The sequence below is a fragment of the Rattus rattus genome, chromosome 2, assembly GCF_011064425.1.
Source record: "Rattus rattus isolate New Zealand chromosome 2, Rrattus_CSIRO_v1, whole genome shotgun sequence".
NCBI lineage: Eukaryota > Metazoa > Chordata > Mammalia > Rodentia > Muridae > Rattus > Rattus rattus.
In genome coordinates this window covers 52786174-52806094 of record NC_046155.1, presented here as the reverse complement: position 1 = coordinate 52806094, position 19921 = coordinate 52786174, and the positions used below count along the sequence as shown (strand labels likewise).

Below are 19921 nucleotides of genomic sequence, written 5' to 3'. Positions count from 1 at the left end.
TCAACAGGTCAGTGTTTAGTAATTTATAAACATTCTTTATATCTAAGGGTTTGAGGTGCAAATTAAACTTAAGTTTTTACTGCAATCGGGAGGGAAAGCCCAACAGGGAATTCAATAGTTTTAATAAGAAACCTAATTACTGAGTTCCTTTCCTGTCATTTTTAAAATGCACACATGTATGCACAGGCTTGGACAGAAGTGATTCTGAAACTGGTACTATAGATGGGACATATAAAATTTGGTCTAGCCAATGTTCAGTTTACCTTCTGTGAGGTTTTCCAGTTGACTTCTCAGCTTATGTATCTATGAAAGTGGTTCTTTTGTGCCTCAGTTCTGAGAATAGTAGGTCTGTAGTGGTTGACAACTTAAAATTAGCTAATACCAAACCTAAGCCTTGGTCATGTAGTTCCCACAGTAAACATTGGTAGCTTCTACGATGTATGGGTCTTAACAGTTAATTGTATGAACCCAGTGTGAGTCTCTGGAATATTTAGTTTATAAATGTTTCCTAAGTCAGTCTTAGAACATAGCCAGATGAACTCTTGATTAAACTAAACTCATCAGGTTGTTGTAGAAGCTGCTTTTCCAGCTTAGGGACCAAAGTCAAGATTATCAATTTGCTGGTTCAATTCCCCTTTCTTGGTAAAATTGATGTTTTCCTACCTGCCCCTTTCAAGCTGTGTTTATCACATTTTTTTAAATTCAGTGAATTTCTGACTCAAGAAAAGGAATTCAGACCGGGAGGAAATATTTGACTCATATCCTGGAAATCTAGAGTTGAACACCAAGATTTGCAGCTGGCCTAGTCTTTTATAAATGATATTCAGGTTTTTTTTTTATTATTTTTTATTTTTTTTATCAGAAGTAACAGGAAGGCTGACATGGTAGTGTGCACTCCCAGCCAGTATTTGGGAGGCAGAGACAGGCAGACCTCTGTAAGTTCGAGGTCAGCCTGGTCTACCGACCAGGTCCAAGACAGCCAGGGTTACAGAAACCCTGTCATGGGGTGAGGGGGCTGCAGGAAGGAATACCACATCCCTTTGGTTTGGCCTGGCATTTGTTCCTCCAAAAGCAGTTAGGATCGTGTGACCTAACTTACAAAGTGAGTTGACACTTCATTTACAACCTCAGAGTTGTTTTTAACTGTGTCTTAGACACCTATAGCCTGTGCTGCATTTTAAACAATGCTTTTTTGTGTCTGGTGTGAATACTTCGGTATCCCAGTTACTGCCTCAAGCAGTGTAACTTCTAAGCGCTCTTAATTCACTTAGTTTTTAAGTGAAGTTTGTTGGCTGCTGTCTTTGTTGAGGCAAGGTACCAGGTAGCCCAGGCTGGTCTCAAGCTCACTGATTATGGAAATGACTCGGTCTTCCTGCCACCTCCTCTCAAGAGCTGATTGCAGGCCTGCATCGTCCCGCCCAGCTTATAGGATGCTGGGGATAAAGCCCATGGATGTGCACTTGCTAGGCAAGCGTGTTAACCAGTCCAGTTGGCGATGTTTGTAAAAGTGTTAAGTCATGGCTGAGAAGGGTAAACAACCAGGTCAAGTCGTCTGGTATCCTTGTAACTGCACAGCTGCACTGGTGTATTGGTGGGAAGAACATTAACGGCACTTAGGTCAGCTTTAGCTTCAACCCCTAGCATCACAAGACAAAAAAGCAAGAAGGGCAGGCAGATCTGATGCATAAGTCAAGACCAGTCTGTAGTTGAACACATCACTGAATATTGACCAGGCACATTTAGTTATGCAGTGGTCGTTATCACTCGTACTCAGCCTTGGGTTAGGTTTCAAAACAATAGGTGCTCACTTGCCACCTATTAATGATAATTTATCTTCCAAAGTTAAGTAAGACAAAGTGAGGTCCATAGTCACGTCTATTTAGAGGTTGAGGGGGATCATTTGAAGGAAATACAAGTCCAAGTTTTTATGTGTATGAACCAGTATCTAAGAAATGGGACTTTTTGGTAAAACAGCCCACATAAATAGTTTGAAATTAGAGGTGGAGAAAATAGTGGGATTCGGGGCTGGGGGTTTAGCTGGGAAGATGGTTCATTTGGTAAACTATTTCCCTTGTAAGTACTGGGACCCAAGTTCAGCTTTAAACCTCATGTTTTGGTTTCTTTGTGTTTTGTTTAAAAGCCAGGGAGTCAGACAGGGTGGCACATATCTTTAATCTGCCTCTAGGAAGCTGAGGCAGGTGGATCTCTGAGTTGGGGCTACCCTAGTCAATAGCAAATTCCAGGACAGCCACTGAGACCCTTTCTCAAGTGAATATTAAAAAAAAGAAAAAACGGGGTTGGGGATTTAGCTCAGTGGTAGAGCGCTTGCCTAGGAAGCACAAGGCCCTGGGTTCGGTCCCCAGCTCCAAAAAAAAGAACCAAAAAAAAACAAAAACAAAAAAAAAAAAAAACAAGCCAGTAGGTTACAGAAGATGGTTCAGCTGTTAAGAACATTGGATGTTCTTCTGGAGGACTGGAGTTCAAGTCCCAGCATCCTCATGGTGGTTCAAAGTGGCTGGAACTGATTCCACGTAATCTAAGGCCTTTGGCCTCTTGGCATCAGGCATACACATGCAGGCATACATGCAAGGAAATCGTAAGTAAACAAAACTGTGTGGGTGAAGTGTGTTTGTAATCCCAACACCAAGGAGGGGGAGACTGGAGGTTCCCTGGGGCTTGCTAAGTTCCAGGCCAATGAGGGGCTCAGTCTTAAAGATAGATGGGAGCTAAAAAATGATGCCAGAGACGTTTGGCTTACAAACACAAGTGCACGTACCCGCACACGGGCACACAGTCACCTCTTCTTGATTTAAGCTTTTCTACATTTCAAGACTGAGTAAATCAGTAACTGTAGTAGGAAACGGGCTCAATGGAGAAACAGGTCATTTGCCCCAGGCTCTATCCCATGTTGGGGCTGAGTAAAATGGAAAGTTTTATTTTGTCTGGTTTTATCTTGGGAGGTTTTTTTTTTGTTTTTGTTTTTTTTAAGATAGGAATGGTAAAAGGGAAAGATAGTGGCTTTCAAGGGAAAAAATTGAGTATTTTAGGGTCAACCATTCCTCAGGATATATGAGCCAAGAAACCTTATGGCCCTGAGGTTAAGGGCTCTGCCTCAATTCTCAGCTTTTAAGAATTTTTGTAGTTCAAAACAAATAACAAAGTTCCCTTTACAGCCGTTACCTCTGCTGATCAGAGACTGAATCAAAATGACTTTGTCAGGCTCCTTTGGTATATAAACAGGTATGGGAATTAACCTGTACCTCTTCATACAAGAACATAGGTAGAGGCAGGAATTTCCCTAAAGTTGAGGCCAGCCCGTCTTAAAGAACAAAAATACAGGCATTAGATAGAATACCTTAATAAGGCGGTGGGAATGGGTGGGCTTCATTGCCTATGGTGGCTGAAGAAATCCCAAGAGGACATCTTTGTGATGCTTGAAAGCTGTTACCAGTTGTCAGCACAGGAAAATACTAGTCAGGTTGTATTGAACTAGGGTAGATAATTGTTAAATTTTACAATAGGAATGGTGGCTGAAGTTCATACTGCTATTATAATTTCTGATATAAAGGCAAAAATACATTTAGAAGGTAAGGGCACTCAAGAAATTTTACCCACAGAGGGTGCCAAGCAGGTATCTTTTATCTGATTTCTATTTCTTGCATAACTAGTCTTTAAGCCAGCCTGTCTTTTAGAGTTAATATTTAACCACACAATCTACCCGTGTGTCCTCCTTCCCCAAGAGCAAACTGGGGAAGGAGTAGTGTTGGAACATCTAGTTAATGTTATGTGCAGGTTTGTAATGAAGGCTTGCAGCCCATCATCCTATATAAACACAAAATGGCAGCATAGAGTTTGTCTGAATGATGTTCCAAATTTCAGTCCTGGGCCAAGATGACGTCAGTTAACACCATGAGAAAAGGAAGAAGCTGTAGTTGGACGGTAGTGGTGCACACCTTTAATCCCAGCACTCAGGAGGCAGAGACAAGTGGATCTCTTGAGTTCAAGGCCAGCCTGGTCTACAAATTGAGTCTGAGGGCTGCTAGGGCTAGAGAGAAATCCTGTCGTGAACCCTAGCTCCCCGCACCTTCCCCAACCCCTCAAAAAGGAATAGCAAAACCACACAATGGCTTCCATTTCCTTTCCATGGTAAAGACACACTTTAGAGAAAGCTCAGACAGCTAAGCCACAGAGCACATCTTACCTGGCCGGGAGTGACTGAGGGAAACCAGAGGGTTTTTCCATTCTCTCCTCAGCACCTGAAGGTTACAGCCAGAGTAACTGGAGGCATGCACTGTTTCACAACTACTTCAGAGGACTTCACTCAGACACAGCCCAAGCAAGGACGGAGTACTTTTTGCAGGTACAGAAAAAGCACTGGGTAGTGTGCTGGGCCCTTATGTGTGACCAAGACGATGCTTTTCCTGTACGGAGACGTGCTATTCCCGGAAGGAAGCTCTGACATTAACACACAACTCGACTGCACTGCTGAATATGGTTGTTTTTATTTTCTTTCTCCTTGCCCAGCCCTATCTAAACATAAAATAAAACTACAGGACTGAAATTAACAACCCATTAAAATCGGCAATAAGTTATGAAAATCATAAAGCTTTTTTTTAAGTAATTAAGGGTAGTTAAATTATTTAAAGAATACAAAGTCCGAACAGCTTGGGGTAAGGTATCCAGAAAGGCTTCCCAGAGCAAAGCAGTGGCCCAGAGGGAAACCTTCGAGTTTGAAAGGAGGGGGCACATGACATGGAGTGCGGCTGGAAGTCTCACCCAGAAGATAACATTTCTGCAGGTATTTGTGAGAGCAACAGTAGCACCTGCACAGTGGGATTGTGGGGAGGAAACTGCCTGTAGAAAATGCAGATCTTTACATTAAATGAGACAAGTGCGGAACGTAACTATGTTAACTAGGATAGTGTGCCTACCATGGGTATCAGACGGTTAAAAGCTGGTAAAAGGGAATGGTCCTAAAGAAAACAAAAACAGCATTGCCTTCGTCTACCCAGCCCAGACCTCGTCCGTCCTGCGCACTGAAAAGAGTGAGGCGTGAGGTGTTTATCATTATCAAATGCTGCATCAAAATAGATGATTTCCCCCACGTGTTTTATTCCACTATAAAAGACATCTATGTTTACTTATGGACAAGCTTTAAAAAGATGTCATTTTGGTTTTCAACACATACAAACAGTTATCAAAATCTCAAATAAAAATGCTGTGGTGGCTCAGACCTTGGCCTGCTACACTGCGTGCACAGCTCCTCAGATCCGCGCAGACACCGAGGCTCGCACACGGAGCTGTTCCTCCTGTGATTCAGGCTGTCATGCATGGGCTGCCCCTACGTGGCCGAAGGGTGGCGAGCGGGTGCTTGCCTGCTCTAGTGCTAACAATGCAGGTAAGGTTAGCTGGCTTAGCATGGAATCCAACAGAAAGCTGAGCTGCATGATGATCTCGTTCAAAAGGCTTCATGGGAGTCTCTCCTTTTGTAGAGCACGATATGAGCTTTTTAAAAATTCATTTTTTAAAAGAATTGATCATCCACAGGCTTCATGATACACAGAGGCTGAGTTTTAATAGCTCTTTAGCTATCCAAGATTAATGCCTGATTATCCTGTCTTCTCCTTACTCTAAGTTTGATTTTGTTTCTAGGGCCAAGAAGCTCAGGAAGGGTTCATAACCCTATCCTTAAATGTCTGCTCAACACGGAGTGAGCAAACTACAACAGGAGAATGGAGTCTCCATTGTCTCTTAAGTCAACCACGTCAACTTAAGATAACCACACACATTTCTTCTGCTGTTAGAAACTGTATTCTTTCCAAATATAGGAATATTTGTTCTACCAGGGAGGCTCTACCTCACTTTTTAAGTATTTGCTTAAATACAGGTCTTCTGACCCTTTTGTTCAAGTATAGTTTTTAGTTTTAAAGAGGAGACTGCGTCATGAACCCAATTTGAGAGACGGTATTGAACTGGCCCAGTGAGCACTTCGCCCTGCACTGTTATGTCATGCTGGGTTCTAGGACGTGAAGGAGAGTTTGACACTGGCACTGGAGTAGCCCTCGTCACTCCCAATACTCTGCAGGCTGCTGTGGTCGTCGATGTCGCTGATGCTGGTGGTACTGATGTTGTCCACTTCTCCATGGGAGAACTCTGTGCTTTCCACATCCACTTCAATCTCCTCTGCCGAGGGAAGAGGAAAGGAAAGGAAGGAGCGTCAACAATCTGTGTGCGCACTTGCAACAGTCAGGGTCACTCAGCGGAGCTATCAGTGACCTACGGGGACCAGGGACTCTTCCGCGGAGGGCAATCTGGGGCTCTTAATTTAGGGAGCAAGTTTACTAAACCCTTCGACGCCAGTCCGTCTGGACCTCCCACTGACAGCACCGGGCCGATTTGGGAATTAGTACTTAATATTAAATCCCAACCCAAGTGGTTTAACACCATCTGTTTTACATTAAACCAAAAACTAATTCCCAGTGCTGTTTATTAATCAGGGCTGCTTTCGAGAGGAGGTTGGGTTATGGAGAAATAAGATTAAAGACAGAAAGTTTACGTTTATGCATCCAAATGTTTGGTGCTCCCACTCTGTCTCAGCTCACAGATGCATTTCTACGATCCATTACAAATTCCGAACGGTAACTAAGGTTAACCGCAAAGGCGGTTTAAGGGTTTGCTTTAGATTCTCTTGCATCAAATGTAGCTTCAGACCATGTCTCTCTCCTGGTAAGAACTCCGTATTTTCTTTGTTTCTCCCTCCCTTCCTTCCTTAGATTTACTGTTTATTTTATGTGTGTGAGGACACTGCAGCTGTCTTCACACACACCAGAAGAGGGCATCAGATCCCTCACAGATGGTTGTGAGCCACCATGTGGTTGCTGGGAATTGAACTCACGACCTCTGGAAGAGAAGTCAGTGCTCCACTCCAGCCCCTAATAACTTGGCATTTTCTAAACAAAACTTTTCTGTAAGTTTAAAATTGTTTCTAAATAGAAAATATGTATATACATATGTGAAAAAAATGTGGTTCACAAAGGCACTGCCAGAGAATTTTAGGGTGCATAAGCCCACATTTGGGAGCTAGGAGTGTGCCAGGCAGAGCCCACGCGTGCTCCGCGCTGGCTTTGCTCTCCAGCACAAAGCAACAGAACCCAGAACTACAGCCTGGTTAACAGACGCAGTGTCTGCAGTCTCCCTACCCCTTTCAGAGACACCCGGTATTTTCTTAGAAACAGAACTGCCTACCTCGCTCTGAATCCGAGCGATCTGAGGAGATCGTTGATCCAATGCTGTCCATTCGTATCCGCTCCATCTCCTGAGGACCCTGCAGCTGTTCCAGTCGCCGCTTTAAAAATCTCTGTTCTCGTTCCAAGTTCTCAAGCTGGTGCTGGCTCTTCCTTTCGGCTTCTTCAAGTTTCTGAAATGGAGACATTTTATTTACATCTGCAGTCCAGTCTGAAAAAGTACAACTAACTTCTGCCTAGCAGTTTTCTTTGGCAAAGAAAGTATGAAGGGGGCATATACCCATATACATACTTATATGTGGGTACGTATGTACTCTTGTATATATAAGCACGGATAAGCACTTACTTTTTTTTTCTTTTTCTTTTCTTTTCTTTTTTTTCGGAGCTGGGGACCGAACCCAGGGCCTTGCGCTTGCTAGGCAAGCGCTCTACCACTGAGCTAAATCCCCAACCCCAATCACTTACTTTTTAAGCATAAAACCAGTTGTCTTTTTTGCGTGTGAACGCTACATTGCTTGAACGAGATGAACTATAAAAGTCTGTGAGGTAACCTCCACAAAGAGAAACCTCCTGCAGAGTGGTATTTGATGGAAAATTACTGAGAGAGAAAGCCAAATGACGGCGTCTCCACAAGGGGGCGCAACTGCCTTCCTTCTGGGCATCAGAAAGGTCACTTATTTCCCTAGCATTCTCAGGTCAAAAATACACTTTCATTTATCACATTGTGCTGCGCCATTGGATTGGCTGGTGAGACTTTACAAAGGTTTCTGTGGAGGGCAGTTAGCAAAGAGGACGGCCCAGTGAGCTGGACACAACACAAACAGGAAGCGTTGCAAAGATGGGAGCGAAGATTCTCACCTTGATGTGTGCTTTGGCTTTGTTGAGCAAACCAAGTGTTGTGTGCCTGGTGCAGTCTGGGCCCAGCGGGATCAGAACTTTTAAGCGTTCTAAACACAGGCGCAGGTGAGCTCGTCTGAGGAAGAAATCATCTGATCAGCACAGCCTGGATATCCACTAGACACACACGCTCTAACGACAGCGACTCTGAACCGTTAGCCAACAACCATCGCACTCCCAACTCTTCAAAGTACCTGCACCTTTGGGCCTCCCGCCCCACCGCTTTGTGCCCGGCAGACACAAGTCACTTTGTCATCCCCCAGGAACTCTGTCAGAGACCGTGTATCTGTTCTCTAGGCCCCTTCGTAAGCTCCCCACTGTGCTGTTAGAGTGAAAGGGGTGCCGAATGCCTAAAACACAGGCTGGAGGAGGGTGCAGTTACAGTACCTCAGAGGAGATAGAAAACACCAAGGTTCCTATCTCCTTCCACCTTCTAATTACACGTGCGTGCACACGCGCGCACACACGCGCACACACATGCACCCACACTGTTCAGTAACTGTAGCCATCCTACAGGCTTGGATGCTGTTTATGCAGTAGGCAGAATGACCTGAACACTTCCTGATCGTCACACACTGCAGTACTTCTAAAAAGGACAGTTCCATTGATCCAGCACAAGGCCTCCACTTGTGCTGGGAGCAGACTGCTGTCGGTTACTTTCTCCCTTTCTCTTCCCTTCTCACGACCTAGCCTAAGCTCTACACAGGGAAAACAGGTGACAGAATTACTCAAAGGCCTAAATTCTCTGACAGTCCATTCTCTGGGAAAACCAGAGGGCATTTTTTCCTAGAAATGTTTCCAGAGAGCCTCACGCACTTGCGCTCTCCAGCTGTGACCGCGCGTATAACGGAGACGTTAAAACACTGCGCTCTCCAGTCTGAGTCTGCTTTACCAAGCATTAACAGTTCAGCGGTGTGCGGCATGTGGACTCCTTTGGGGCTGTAACTGAACTTTCTACAACAGTCTCAACTGCATCAGGATAACGCAAGGCCCCCTCTTTCTCTCAAACGGGACTAGAATAGTCTCATTAGCTCACTGGGTCTTAATACACAACAAATGATGTCAAGTGACAATCTCCAATGTAGCGTTTGAGAGAGGGGCAGGAAAGGTGACAAGTGGCCAGCTGTGTCACTGACAAGCAATGGTGATTAAGGGCAGCGAGGCCAGAGGTTTGGCTGATGATGGCTGGGCCTTACAGCATCCACAGGCCCAGCCACGGTGATTGAACGATCGGAAGAGAATTTCCAGTCTTTACTGAGCCTGTCCTCTCAAGTCTAACACTTGACTCCAGGCTGCAACTGCATATACTTAATGCGGATGAAGGGACGTCTGCACTTCTCTCTGCTTAACAATTTAAAGGTCGCTCCAAACCTAATTCTCTCAGCCAAGGAGTTGCATTGCTCAGGTCCCTCTTGCTAAGCAGACCAGAATCAACACCCAGACCACACACACGGGGGAGGTGGCTTTATCTTCTATACTAGATCCCCGCGGTTTCTGCCTAACAACTTTCCTCAGGAGACATGGCTCAAGGGTGAGACACAGGCCGGCCATTCTCTTAAAAATTAGAGGCTCTGTTCTGAATTCAGCCTTCTACAAAAGTAAAGAGAGCAACCAGAAAAATTAAGGAAGTATGTTGGAGGAACACTTCTGACGATATTGTTCGAATTACTCAATTCCAAAAGTTCACCCATGCGGCAAATTATCTTTTAACATTTTAGGTTTTAAACCAGTCTTTCACTAGGCTAAGTCACATTTTTGTTTTGTCATGCTAAAACCTTTACCGAAATGACAAACCCGAGGATGTAACTCAGTAGTAAGTGCTTAACCAGCAAGGTCCTGTGTGATTCCCCACATGTCAAAATTTAAAGGAGAAAATAGCAAACAGGGTACTATTAACATCTCCCTCTTTCTCAGATTATTCGGTTGTGTATTTGCCATGTCTCTTTTGTGTACTCAAATTATTTCAGGTATTTCTTTGGTTGGGGAGAGCAAAAAATAAATAATAAAAATTTTTAAAAATTAAAATTTTTGAAGGAACCCGATTCCCGAGTGTCCCACTAGGCATACACCAAGCAAGCAATCCAGGTGTGGGGACATCCGCAGGGGGAGGTGGCAGACCTTTAAAAGCAGGTGAAACTTGCCTTTAGAGATTTAAGGGTCTTGAATCTGTCTATGAAGAAGCGAGGACTTTCCAGGTAATTAAAGGAGGAAAAGGGGATCTGACTTGAGATTACAGGCTGGAACCCAGGGTAAATGACCTCGGATCATGCACATGGTCCTAGCTCAATGCCCAGGGCTGCAAACAGCTAAGCAACAAAAACCCACACAAACAAAACCTGTGAGGTTAACAATGCCTCGGTTTCCCTCACACAGGAGAAAACGGCTGAGATGCCCTTCTGTAAGGAAGCACCATGTTCAGTTTCAGGGTCTTAATAAATTCTTAAATTTATTAATAAACCAAGTCAAAAGTTTAATGCCCAAAATGGATAGGCAAGGCAAAATTACATTCCGGAAGGGTTTTTCCTCGGCCACTGTGAACATTTCTTTAGGCAGTGATTATAAATGCACTCCAAGGTGCAGCACACGCCGAGAGGACACGCCTGTCTCTGTATGAAGGATGACCAGTGAACAGGGCGCCTTACTTACTAAGGTGTCCCTGTGGAAGCTAAGTATCACTTCCTACAGTTTTTGTGTTTCAAAGTGAAACACAGCAAAGGATTGGTGGCAGCTGCCAGCTGACCAACAGGGCTGTGCTGTCCCAAACTCCTCGTGCACGCACATGCCACTTCCTTCTAGGAGCGGCGGTGCACCCTGACTGTCAGTGTGAGGCGAGTCACCTGCTTTCCTAGGAGCGCCGGGTGGCTGTTGCACCTCCTCTGTACCCTAGCCCCACGCCTCTGCTGGTGACCGCAGACTGGCCTGCCTTTTGCCATCTGCTCTTTCCCACCTCCATTCTGGTGACCGGTGGCTCAAACCCTCCTGTTAGGGGGTTGCCCAATCACAGGCCACAAGAGACACAAAAGGTCTAGTTTGATCTGAAATCCATCCTCACTGAGGAAAACAGAATCAAATACATAGTGACGTTTTCCGAGGTCTCTACAAAGGACTGGTACCCAGAATAAGGATTTGCAAAAGGTAGAATCCCGCACGTCAGATTTTAAAATCAAGGGATTGGACTTGGCAGGTTTTTTTTTTAATGTTAATTTCCTGGTTATCGGTGACTTAACTTTTATTAACACACGGATACTCTGTAACACTGAGTTAGCTCCAAATATAATATGTTAACATCTCTGGTAGGTCAGCGTGAAAACAAATCCTGCGGAAGAGGCTGGCGCTAAGCAAACCCCGTCTGCCTGTTAAGATGGAGGCTGAAGGATGGAGAGACACAGACATACTCTGAGTTTCAAAGCCACTGTGAAGTCCGTCTTAAAATGAGATCTTTCAAGTACACAATTCCTAGCCAACAGCTCTTACTAGAAAGGTCCTATCAAAATGGCCCACATCTTCAAAATGGGAAAGAGGAGGTGGTGCCTGCCTTTATGTTGGTCGGGTGGGATCATTTTCCCTGAAGAAACCTTCTGAGCTCCACTGACAAACAGATATCACAAAACATGGAAGGAAGAGACTTGCTACAAAACAGGGCACTGTGGAGGGAAGACGCATCAACTAAGAGCGCATGCAGCTGTGGGAAGAATTCCCTTTCAGAAAAAGAAAAGCGTAGAAACCAAACCAAAGCTCCCACGGCAGTGCTTTTCAAGTCCTCTCTGGAAACCGATCCCCCGGCCCAACAATGAGAAGTCCAGCCCCGCCTGGCCCCACAAACAGTGCTGGCTGATGCCCTCGGAGGCCTGGCCCTTCATTCTTCCGCCCCGGGACACCGAGACTTTGCCAAGTAGCTAAATCAAAATGGAAAATAAGCGGAGTGATAGGGACAAGCTTGCCCTCTCCTCTCTGCTGTGTTACGCAACAGGCTGGGAGTTCTCCCAGGAGCCGCATTCTTCAAGCTAGGCTGGCCAGCTGCCAGTCCTCACTCCCTCCGCGCTCCTGCACATGACAGCCGTGAGCTGCTACCCTACACATTCTATACACTCAAGTTTCCACGCAGTTTAATGTATTGAGAGTCTCTAAAGATAGGCGAAAATCTGTCTGCTTACTTTAAAACATGGCATTAGAAATGGATCCAGATAAATCAAGCACACGGCTTTCTGCTCATGAATTTTATTTATGAAAACATATATGATCATATCCCGTTCACCTCGTTCTGTTTATCAAACAAGGGAGCTAGACAAGCTGCTCTTATAAACCAGTGTCTGGTAACTGTGCTTCCCCGGCAGCTCACAGTGGTAACCTGGCAAGGGGAATTTTCCCACTGTGAGACTTGACTCTGGGAGCCATGGGGCTCGGTGATAACAGAAATAAACACGGAGGGGCTGGGACCCTCTTCATATCTTTCAAAAGGAAGCTGCTTTTACTTCATATTCTTCTCAGTCAGTGTTGTAAAGTAACCACACAGAAGCGTGAACGAGTGTTGTAGTGAAGTCGTAGGCACACACATCTGACACACGTCAGCGTTGGCAGGAAAGGGCTCATCGACGTACGCTGGGACTTGCGATATAGCCAAGCTTGCCTCAAATTTATGACCCATCTGTTCTCCTACCCCCAACGCACTAAGGGCGCCAATATATCCACTGTGAAGTCCTTAAAGACCACTCTAAATCTAACGTTCAGAGGGGAGGATAATGTACATCCTGGAGGTACTTGTCTCAGAGAGCGAGAGGTTAGATACGGTGTCTTTCAAAAGTCATTATTTTCCTTAAACTGATCTGTAAAAATATTTTATATACAAATAAACAGACATAATACAAAATGAGCTTATAAAACAAAAGCTGTGGGACTGGAGAGATGGCTCGGGGCTTAGGGGCAAATGCTCTTGCTGAGGGCCGGAGTTCAATTTCTAGCACCGTGCTGCGTTGCTCCCCACCGCTGTAACAGGAGCTCCGGGGACCTAATGTTGACCTTTGAACTCCAGGGTATCTGCATCTACGTGAACATGCCCACACAGGGGGATCACGCATACATACAATTAAAATAGGTTTAATTAATAAAACTAAATATCTCAAGACCTCCAGAAATCTGCTACAGAAAACTGCTAGCAGTTCCAGCTGATAAGTAGGGTTTTTGGACTTAAGGATGGCATTTCTGACTCATGGCTGAGATTATGTATCCCCAAGACTTGGAGTATAGATGAGAATGGGCAGGGGAGCAGGGTCAAGAGGATGTGAGAAAGAGACAAGGTAAAGGGTGTCTATGTGTGTGTGAGTGTGTATGTGTGTGTGTGTGAGTGTGTGTATATGTGAGAGTGTGTATGTGTGACAGAGTCTGTGTGAGTGTATGTGAGAGTGTGAGTGTGTATATGTGTGAGAGAGTGAGTGTGTGTATGAGTGTGTATATGTGTGAGAGAGTGTGTGTGTATATGTGAGAGAATAAGTGTTTGTGTGTGTGAGTGTGAGTGTGTATGTGTGAGGGTGTGTGTATGAGTGTGTATATGTGTGAGAGAGAGTGTGTGTGTATGTGTGAGTATATGTGAGAGAATGTGTGTGTGAGTGTGAGTGTGTATGTGTGAGTGTGTATGTGTATGAGTGAGTGTATATGTGAGAGTGTGTGTGTGCATGAGTATGTGAGTGTTTGTGTGCGTGAGTATGTGAGTGTGTATTGTGTATATGTGAATGTGTATGTGGGAGTGAGTGAGAATATGTGAGTGTGAGAGTATGTACGTGGGAGTGAGTGTGAGAGCGTGTGAGCATGTAAGAGCGTGTGACAGTGTGAGTGTGAGAGTGTGAGTGAGTGTGTATCTGTATGTAAAGGAAGTGATATCTGAGTTCTCCACTAATTGTGACAAACTTGTACTCTTTTCAAGAAAGACTTTGTGCAGGCTGCAACGTTACAACTCTCAGGTGGGAAGAAAACAAGTGCCAGAGGGTCAGAAACAATGGCCCCCAGTAAACAGCTGCCCACCCTGTCACACCTCTGAGCTCATTCTAGAAAGATTTGTGAAGCTGCCTGGAGTGATCCTTGCCTCTTTGAAGATGGAATTCTGCCCTCTGCTTCCCGCCTCCCTGGCCACACATCCCATGATCCACACCCTCGTACAGATGATCCACATCCAGACTGCTTCTGCCTGTGCCCATTCCACAGAACGCCCTTATCTCCAGGGTCCAATGCTGAGCACTTCACTCACTTTTGTCTTTGGAATCCTGCTATATAAACCAGGCTGGCCCCTCTCGATCCACTGTCTCCTGAATACTGCAGTTTTAAGAGTGCCACCACACCTCACCAACTGTTATCAATTTAGCCCACTACTGTGTCCTTCATGTGACCTTCCTTACATATGCCTTCAGATCGTTAATACTATTTATATTAACTATGTTGTATTTTTAAAGGAAGACCCTGTGTGCGTGCTGCCCTTATGCATGCTGCCCTTACGTGCACCACCATGTGTGCAACGCCCACAGAGGCCAGAAGATGGCTCTGCATTCGCTGGGTCTGGAGTTAAAAACCACGTAGATCACAAGAACGCTGGAAATCAAACACCAGTCCTCTGCAAGGTCAGCAAGTTCTCTTAACCACTAAGCCATCTTTCCAGCCCCAATCATATCATATTCTAGTTGGGATTAAATTTGTACTCTTTATTATTTTAATTTTTCCAATATTCAACAGAATGAGCACATAGAAGGGAGAAGAAATACAATTATTTTTACATGCATCTGGAACACTCTGGCTTGCCAAAGTTGATCTGATAATCAATTCGAGAGTCTCTCAACAGTATAATCATATACTAGGATAATATCTGTGCGTGCCAGAACCCTGGACACCGCGTTATTCTGAATCTGTTGCAATTCTAGTCAGCAGCATATATTATGGTGTGATCTCAGAAAATGAGAAACTGACAGGCTTCAGCTGAACTCCTAATTAGGGTTGCGGTCTCTTTCACTAAATAGTAAAGTGGAGGGTTTAAGAATGGCACTCACGGCCGCACACTGTGGTGCACACATTTAGTCCCAGGACTCAGGAGACAGAGGCAGGCAGATCTGTGAGCCTGGTCTACAGAGTGAGAGCCTGGACAGACAGTCAAGGCAGAGAAACCCTGCCTTGGAAAGAAAACAAAAGAATGGCTCTCCTGACAGGCTGGTGGGCTTACTGCTCTATTAGAGGACCAGGGGTTCAGATACCAGCACCTACATGGGGGAGTTCATGGATGCCTGTAACCTCAGCTCCAAGGGGAACCCAATGTCCCCCTCTGATTACCATAGGCACCCACAGTCATATATTCATATTCATTCTCCCTCTCCCTCCTTTACACACACACACACACACACACACACACACACACACACACACACACACTCACTCACTCTTTAAAAACTTTACCAATGAACAAAGTATTTATGATGATTATGGGCTAAATAATCAGCACTGTTAAATGAAATTTAGAAATTAAAGTTTGTTAAAGTCCATTTTTGGTCAATTTCAAGTTTCTGACTTTGTACCTTCTAGAAAGTAGAAAATTAATCATTAACTTTGAAATTTTAAGTTCAAGGGCTGGAGAGAGGGCTCCAGGCACACATGTGGTGCACAGACACACGTGCACGCCAGGCACTGAACAGGTAAGACGTAAACAAACACATTTAAAAGAGTTTTAAGTCCAAGTAGCAGTGACCATTATAACGGCAGGAAGGCAGAAAACAGGAAACAAATAATTCAGAAACCCAGGCATAAGAGGACAGCCTAGAAATTCGTATTTGGTGATGCAGGAGGAAAACAATAATAAAACCTGATAGCTTTAATCTGACCCTTTTTCAGCTTTTTGTTTGTTATGTTTTGTTCGAGACAGGGGCTCTCTGCATAGCACTGGCTGTCTTGGAATTCACTATGCAGACCAGGCTGGCCTCGAACTCAGAGATCCACCTGCCTGTGGGTGTGTGTCGTCACGCCCAGATAATCTGATCTTTACATGGGGTTCACAAGGTAGGCGGGGAGAACACATACACGGTTACTCTATTCTTTTTAATGTTCTGTACTCATCTCTAAAGGAAAACAACTGGGGTATCTCATGCAGCCAATGCTGCCCTGAAACTCACCCTCTCTGCCATCAGGGAGCAGCTCGGTTTACAGACGTGACCCCCATGCCTTCGAGGCTTCACTTTAGACAGCCTGACTCGCTTGGGGAAAAAAATCATTAAGATCTTGTTCTAGAAGCAAATGCTCTTCAGTGGAACTCCAACCAGGAAGCTCCAGAGGGCTCCACAGAAGCGGCCCTCACGTGCGTTTCCAGCCAAGTCTACTTTCTATGCACGCATCCCCTCTTATCTGTTTATAAGGATTTCAGGGTTGTTTTTGGCTTTCTTTTCCTTTCTTTTCTTTAAACAAAAACAAAAAACTAGCTTCATCATTCATTCAGCATATTTCTCCAGTCACACAAGAACTTTCTGTATTCCAGGTTTCAAGGTCTGGGAAATAGGGCTATGTCGCCGGAGAAAACAGTGGCAATTTGTTCTAAATACAAAATAGCTTATTTTCTTTTGGCAACCCTCCAGGGATTTGGGTGGCGGGAAAGGATACTCCTCTCTGGGGAGATCAGCTCCGGGCCTGGACTACGGTCAAAACTTAGCCGTGGGTGGGAGAGAATTTTTTTTTTTAATTATCTTTCACATCAGTTTGGAAACAGATTAAAGATTTCTGCCTTATTAACAGTTTTCTATTCTTTAGCCTTTTTTTGTTGGTGTTCATCCCTTTTCTGGCAAGCCCGCATTGGCTGATTTAATGGTACCAAGGGGTTGAGAAGTATTACTGTCCAAAGGAAAAAGCATTCTCTCACAAGGACTGGGAAAGCAATCTGCAATCACAACAGTAGCTACTTGTTAATTTTCTATTTGAAACACAGTGATGTCAATAGTATTGTACCCTGCCAGCAACCATGGGGTAAAGTACATTTTGAAACCAAAACAGACTTCCTACGTGCTGGCAAGTCAGATGGGAGACACAGTGATAAGCTGCTGCGAGGCCCTGTCTTCTTTTTATACACAACATGTACACAAGAACTAAATCTCTTCCACACAAGTTTGTGTCCACCTCTCCCGCACCCGCATCCCCACCCCCACCGCTCCAATCTAGAGCCAGGTGGAGGTGTTTCATTGTTTTGAATTACTATTGGGATGACAGAGAAATGAAACTGTTACTGATGCCAATAAAGCCAAGATCCTACACAGCACAAACAACCTTGAAGACTGCTTTATAATTTAACTGCTTAGAAGCTGGAAATGAAAACAGAAACATGTATACTTAAAAACGGCCCCTCTTCCCAGATATGTTGGTGTAACCACTCATTTTGAGGGGTGTATAAATGTAGGAGGAGGCCCATGTTTTATTAAATGATCAAAAAAGCAGGCGGAGGAATCAATGCATCCTGGAAATGTGAACCTTCCGTATGCACTGAGAAAGAGCGAGCTGAAGGGAGAGCTCAGACCAACAGTGGGTGCCACGCCTGCCCCTCAGCAGATGGCAAATGCTTCGACACTGCTGGACCCCGGCCAGTTCAGTCATGCTAACTAGGGATCATTTTTAAAGATCCGTTTTATTGTATTTTTCCCCAAATCAAAATGTTGTGGTTTTGTCTGGGGAGAGCAGGCTGATGAAATTTGGGGCAGGCAAAGGACAACACAGAATGTTGTTGGCCCATGTGTTTGGCTTCATACACTTAAAGCATTAACCTTCCATTTAGAGCCTCTGGGAAAATCAAATTCACAGAACGTAAGATATGCCAGTCTTGGTAATGACATGGAACTGATGTTTTGATATACTGTCTCGTTTCTAAATTACTTAACTGTGTGAGTTTTATCTTTCATTGTCCTGTGTCCCTGCAGTGCGTGTCCCCTGTGCACAAAGAGCCCAAATGAAAAGTTCTTTCTGAATTTCTTTTGAGGGCAGCCTAGCATTGCAGAACACCTGGCAACAGTCTGGAACACTCCTTTGGTAAACCAGCTTGACAAGAATGCACAGAGAAACCTTGTGTCGAAAACACACACAGACACACACACACACACACACACACACACACACACACACACACACACACACACACACCAAAGAACTTAAACTTTTTCTGAAAGGAGGAAGGTGTTCAATGACCTAAAGATTTGAGTCAGTATGGGATTCAAAGCACACAGCCATAACACTGTGTTTGCTTCTGTTTGCATCTGTCTGAATCTTAGTAGGACTCCTCAGGGAACGTGAAATGAGGGAACGCTGACAGCTCCTGCTTGCACTCCGTTCTCAGCTCAATGCTGTTAATTTTCTGTACAATGTTTGCTTTATGAGGAAGATTTTCTTTTTAATTGACAAATAATAATTGTGTACTTTGATTACATCAAGAGCTCTGGAGAATGACATAGAAAAATTGATGTAATTCTATGGATTTGAGAAAAAGGAAAAGGCAAGTTGGGGAACAGTTGCTCCATTTGTTAGGGTAGCCAATCAAAATCCTCACCGTTTACCATGGGACACAATAGGGCTCTCTGGCCCACATACACCAAAACAACAAGGAATAAAACTACTCTTCCAACTAAAAAAGCCAGTAGGGCTTAGAGATTATGTTTGCTTAATGCTTATATTTCCTTTCAAATACTGTAGGAGCAAAACTCCTGAAACAGTATTCGGGGTCACCAACATCTCTTGTCTTCAAAGATATAGGCAGGATCCTTTGAAACGGTGAGAGATAATACTCAATATTTATTTATCTGGCTTTCCTTTTAAAACATCAGAATTTAACACTGTAAGCCAAGAAAGCCATGTTCCCTACCCATGTGACTCAGTGACACACAGCAATGCATTTCAAGTGCTTTCCAGAGCGCGTTAGCTTCCTTCCGGCTGCTTTAGAAGAATCCTCACCTTCACAATTCACTCAGCCCAGCCTGCAAAGGTGGAATTTCTAATTGAAAAAAACCCCAAAAACCTTAATCGGAAGAGACTCACTTTTTATAGCTTTGCAAAATACAAGCCATTCTATAAAGGAATAATTGTGAACTGTGCCAGACTAAAACGAACCAAAAGTTTAAAGACGTGGACATTAAAATCCTCCTCCCAGCAACAGTCCAAACGCCCAAGACTGCAGTGGTCTTAACAGCTCAGAGAGGTGCTGACCTGGCCATGACCACACATTATACACACTGTCTATCTTCTCTAAAGCCCCAAAACATTGTCTGAAAATGAATTTAAGGGCTGGAGAGATGGCTCAGTGGTTAAGAGCATTTACCGCTCTTCCAGAGGTCCTGAGTTCAATTCTCAGCAACCACATGGTGGCTCACAACCATCTGTAATGGGGATCTGATGCCCTCTTCTGGTGCATCTGAAGACAGCAATAGTGTATTCATATACATAAAATAAATAAACCTTTAAAAAAATGGATTTAAATTTGCTTTTACTTGTGGCAATAAGGCCTTTTATAGTTAACAGACACTGAATTAGGTAGGACTGTCCTTTAAAAAACAAAAACTGAAATTTCTCTTTTAGGCTTTAAAGTTTCCATGAATTTTAGTCACAGTTTTAGTGAAGAAAAAAAATCTGTATTCTTTTACAATTTACAAAATAAGTAGCAAACTGGACTTGAACTCAAAGGAGTATGCTGAAACAAAAGACTGGTTTTGGAAAACCCCTGGAGTGCCATGCAGACCACAGAAGTAAACATGTGTGACTGGGCTGTTTATACCAGCTTTCATCCACAATAG

General features: G+C 44.2%; 1 protein-coding gene across 1 annotated transcript in view; it reads right to left on the bottom strand.

Moving 5' to 3' along the window:
* Window positions 1-4478: 4478 nt before the first annotated feature.
* Mxi1 (MAX interactor 1, dimerization protein) overlaps window positions 4479-19921 on the bottom strand; it is a 40772-nt gene continuing 25329 nt past the window's right edge. The window contains exons 4-6 of the mRNA XM_032892187.1: window positions 8103-8217; window positions 7246-7417; window positions 4479-6183 (exon numbers count right to left, since the gene is read on the bottom strand). Of these exons, the coding sequence (XP_032748078.1) occupies window positions 6020-6183; window positions 7246-7417; window positions 8103-8217 (451 nt within the window). The 3' untranslated portion in view covers window positions 4479-6019. The remainder of the gene's footprint in view (window positions 6184-7245; window positions 7418-8102; window positions 8218-19921) is intronic.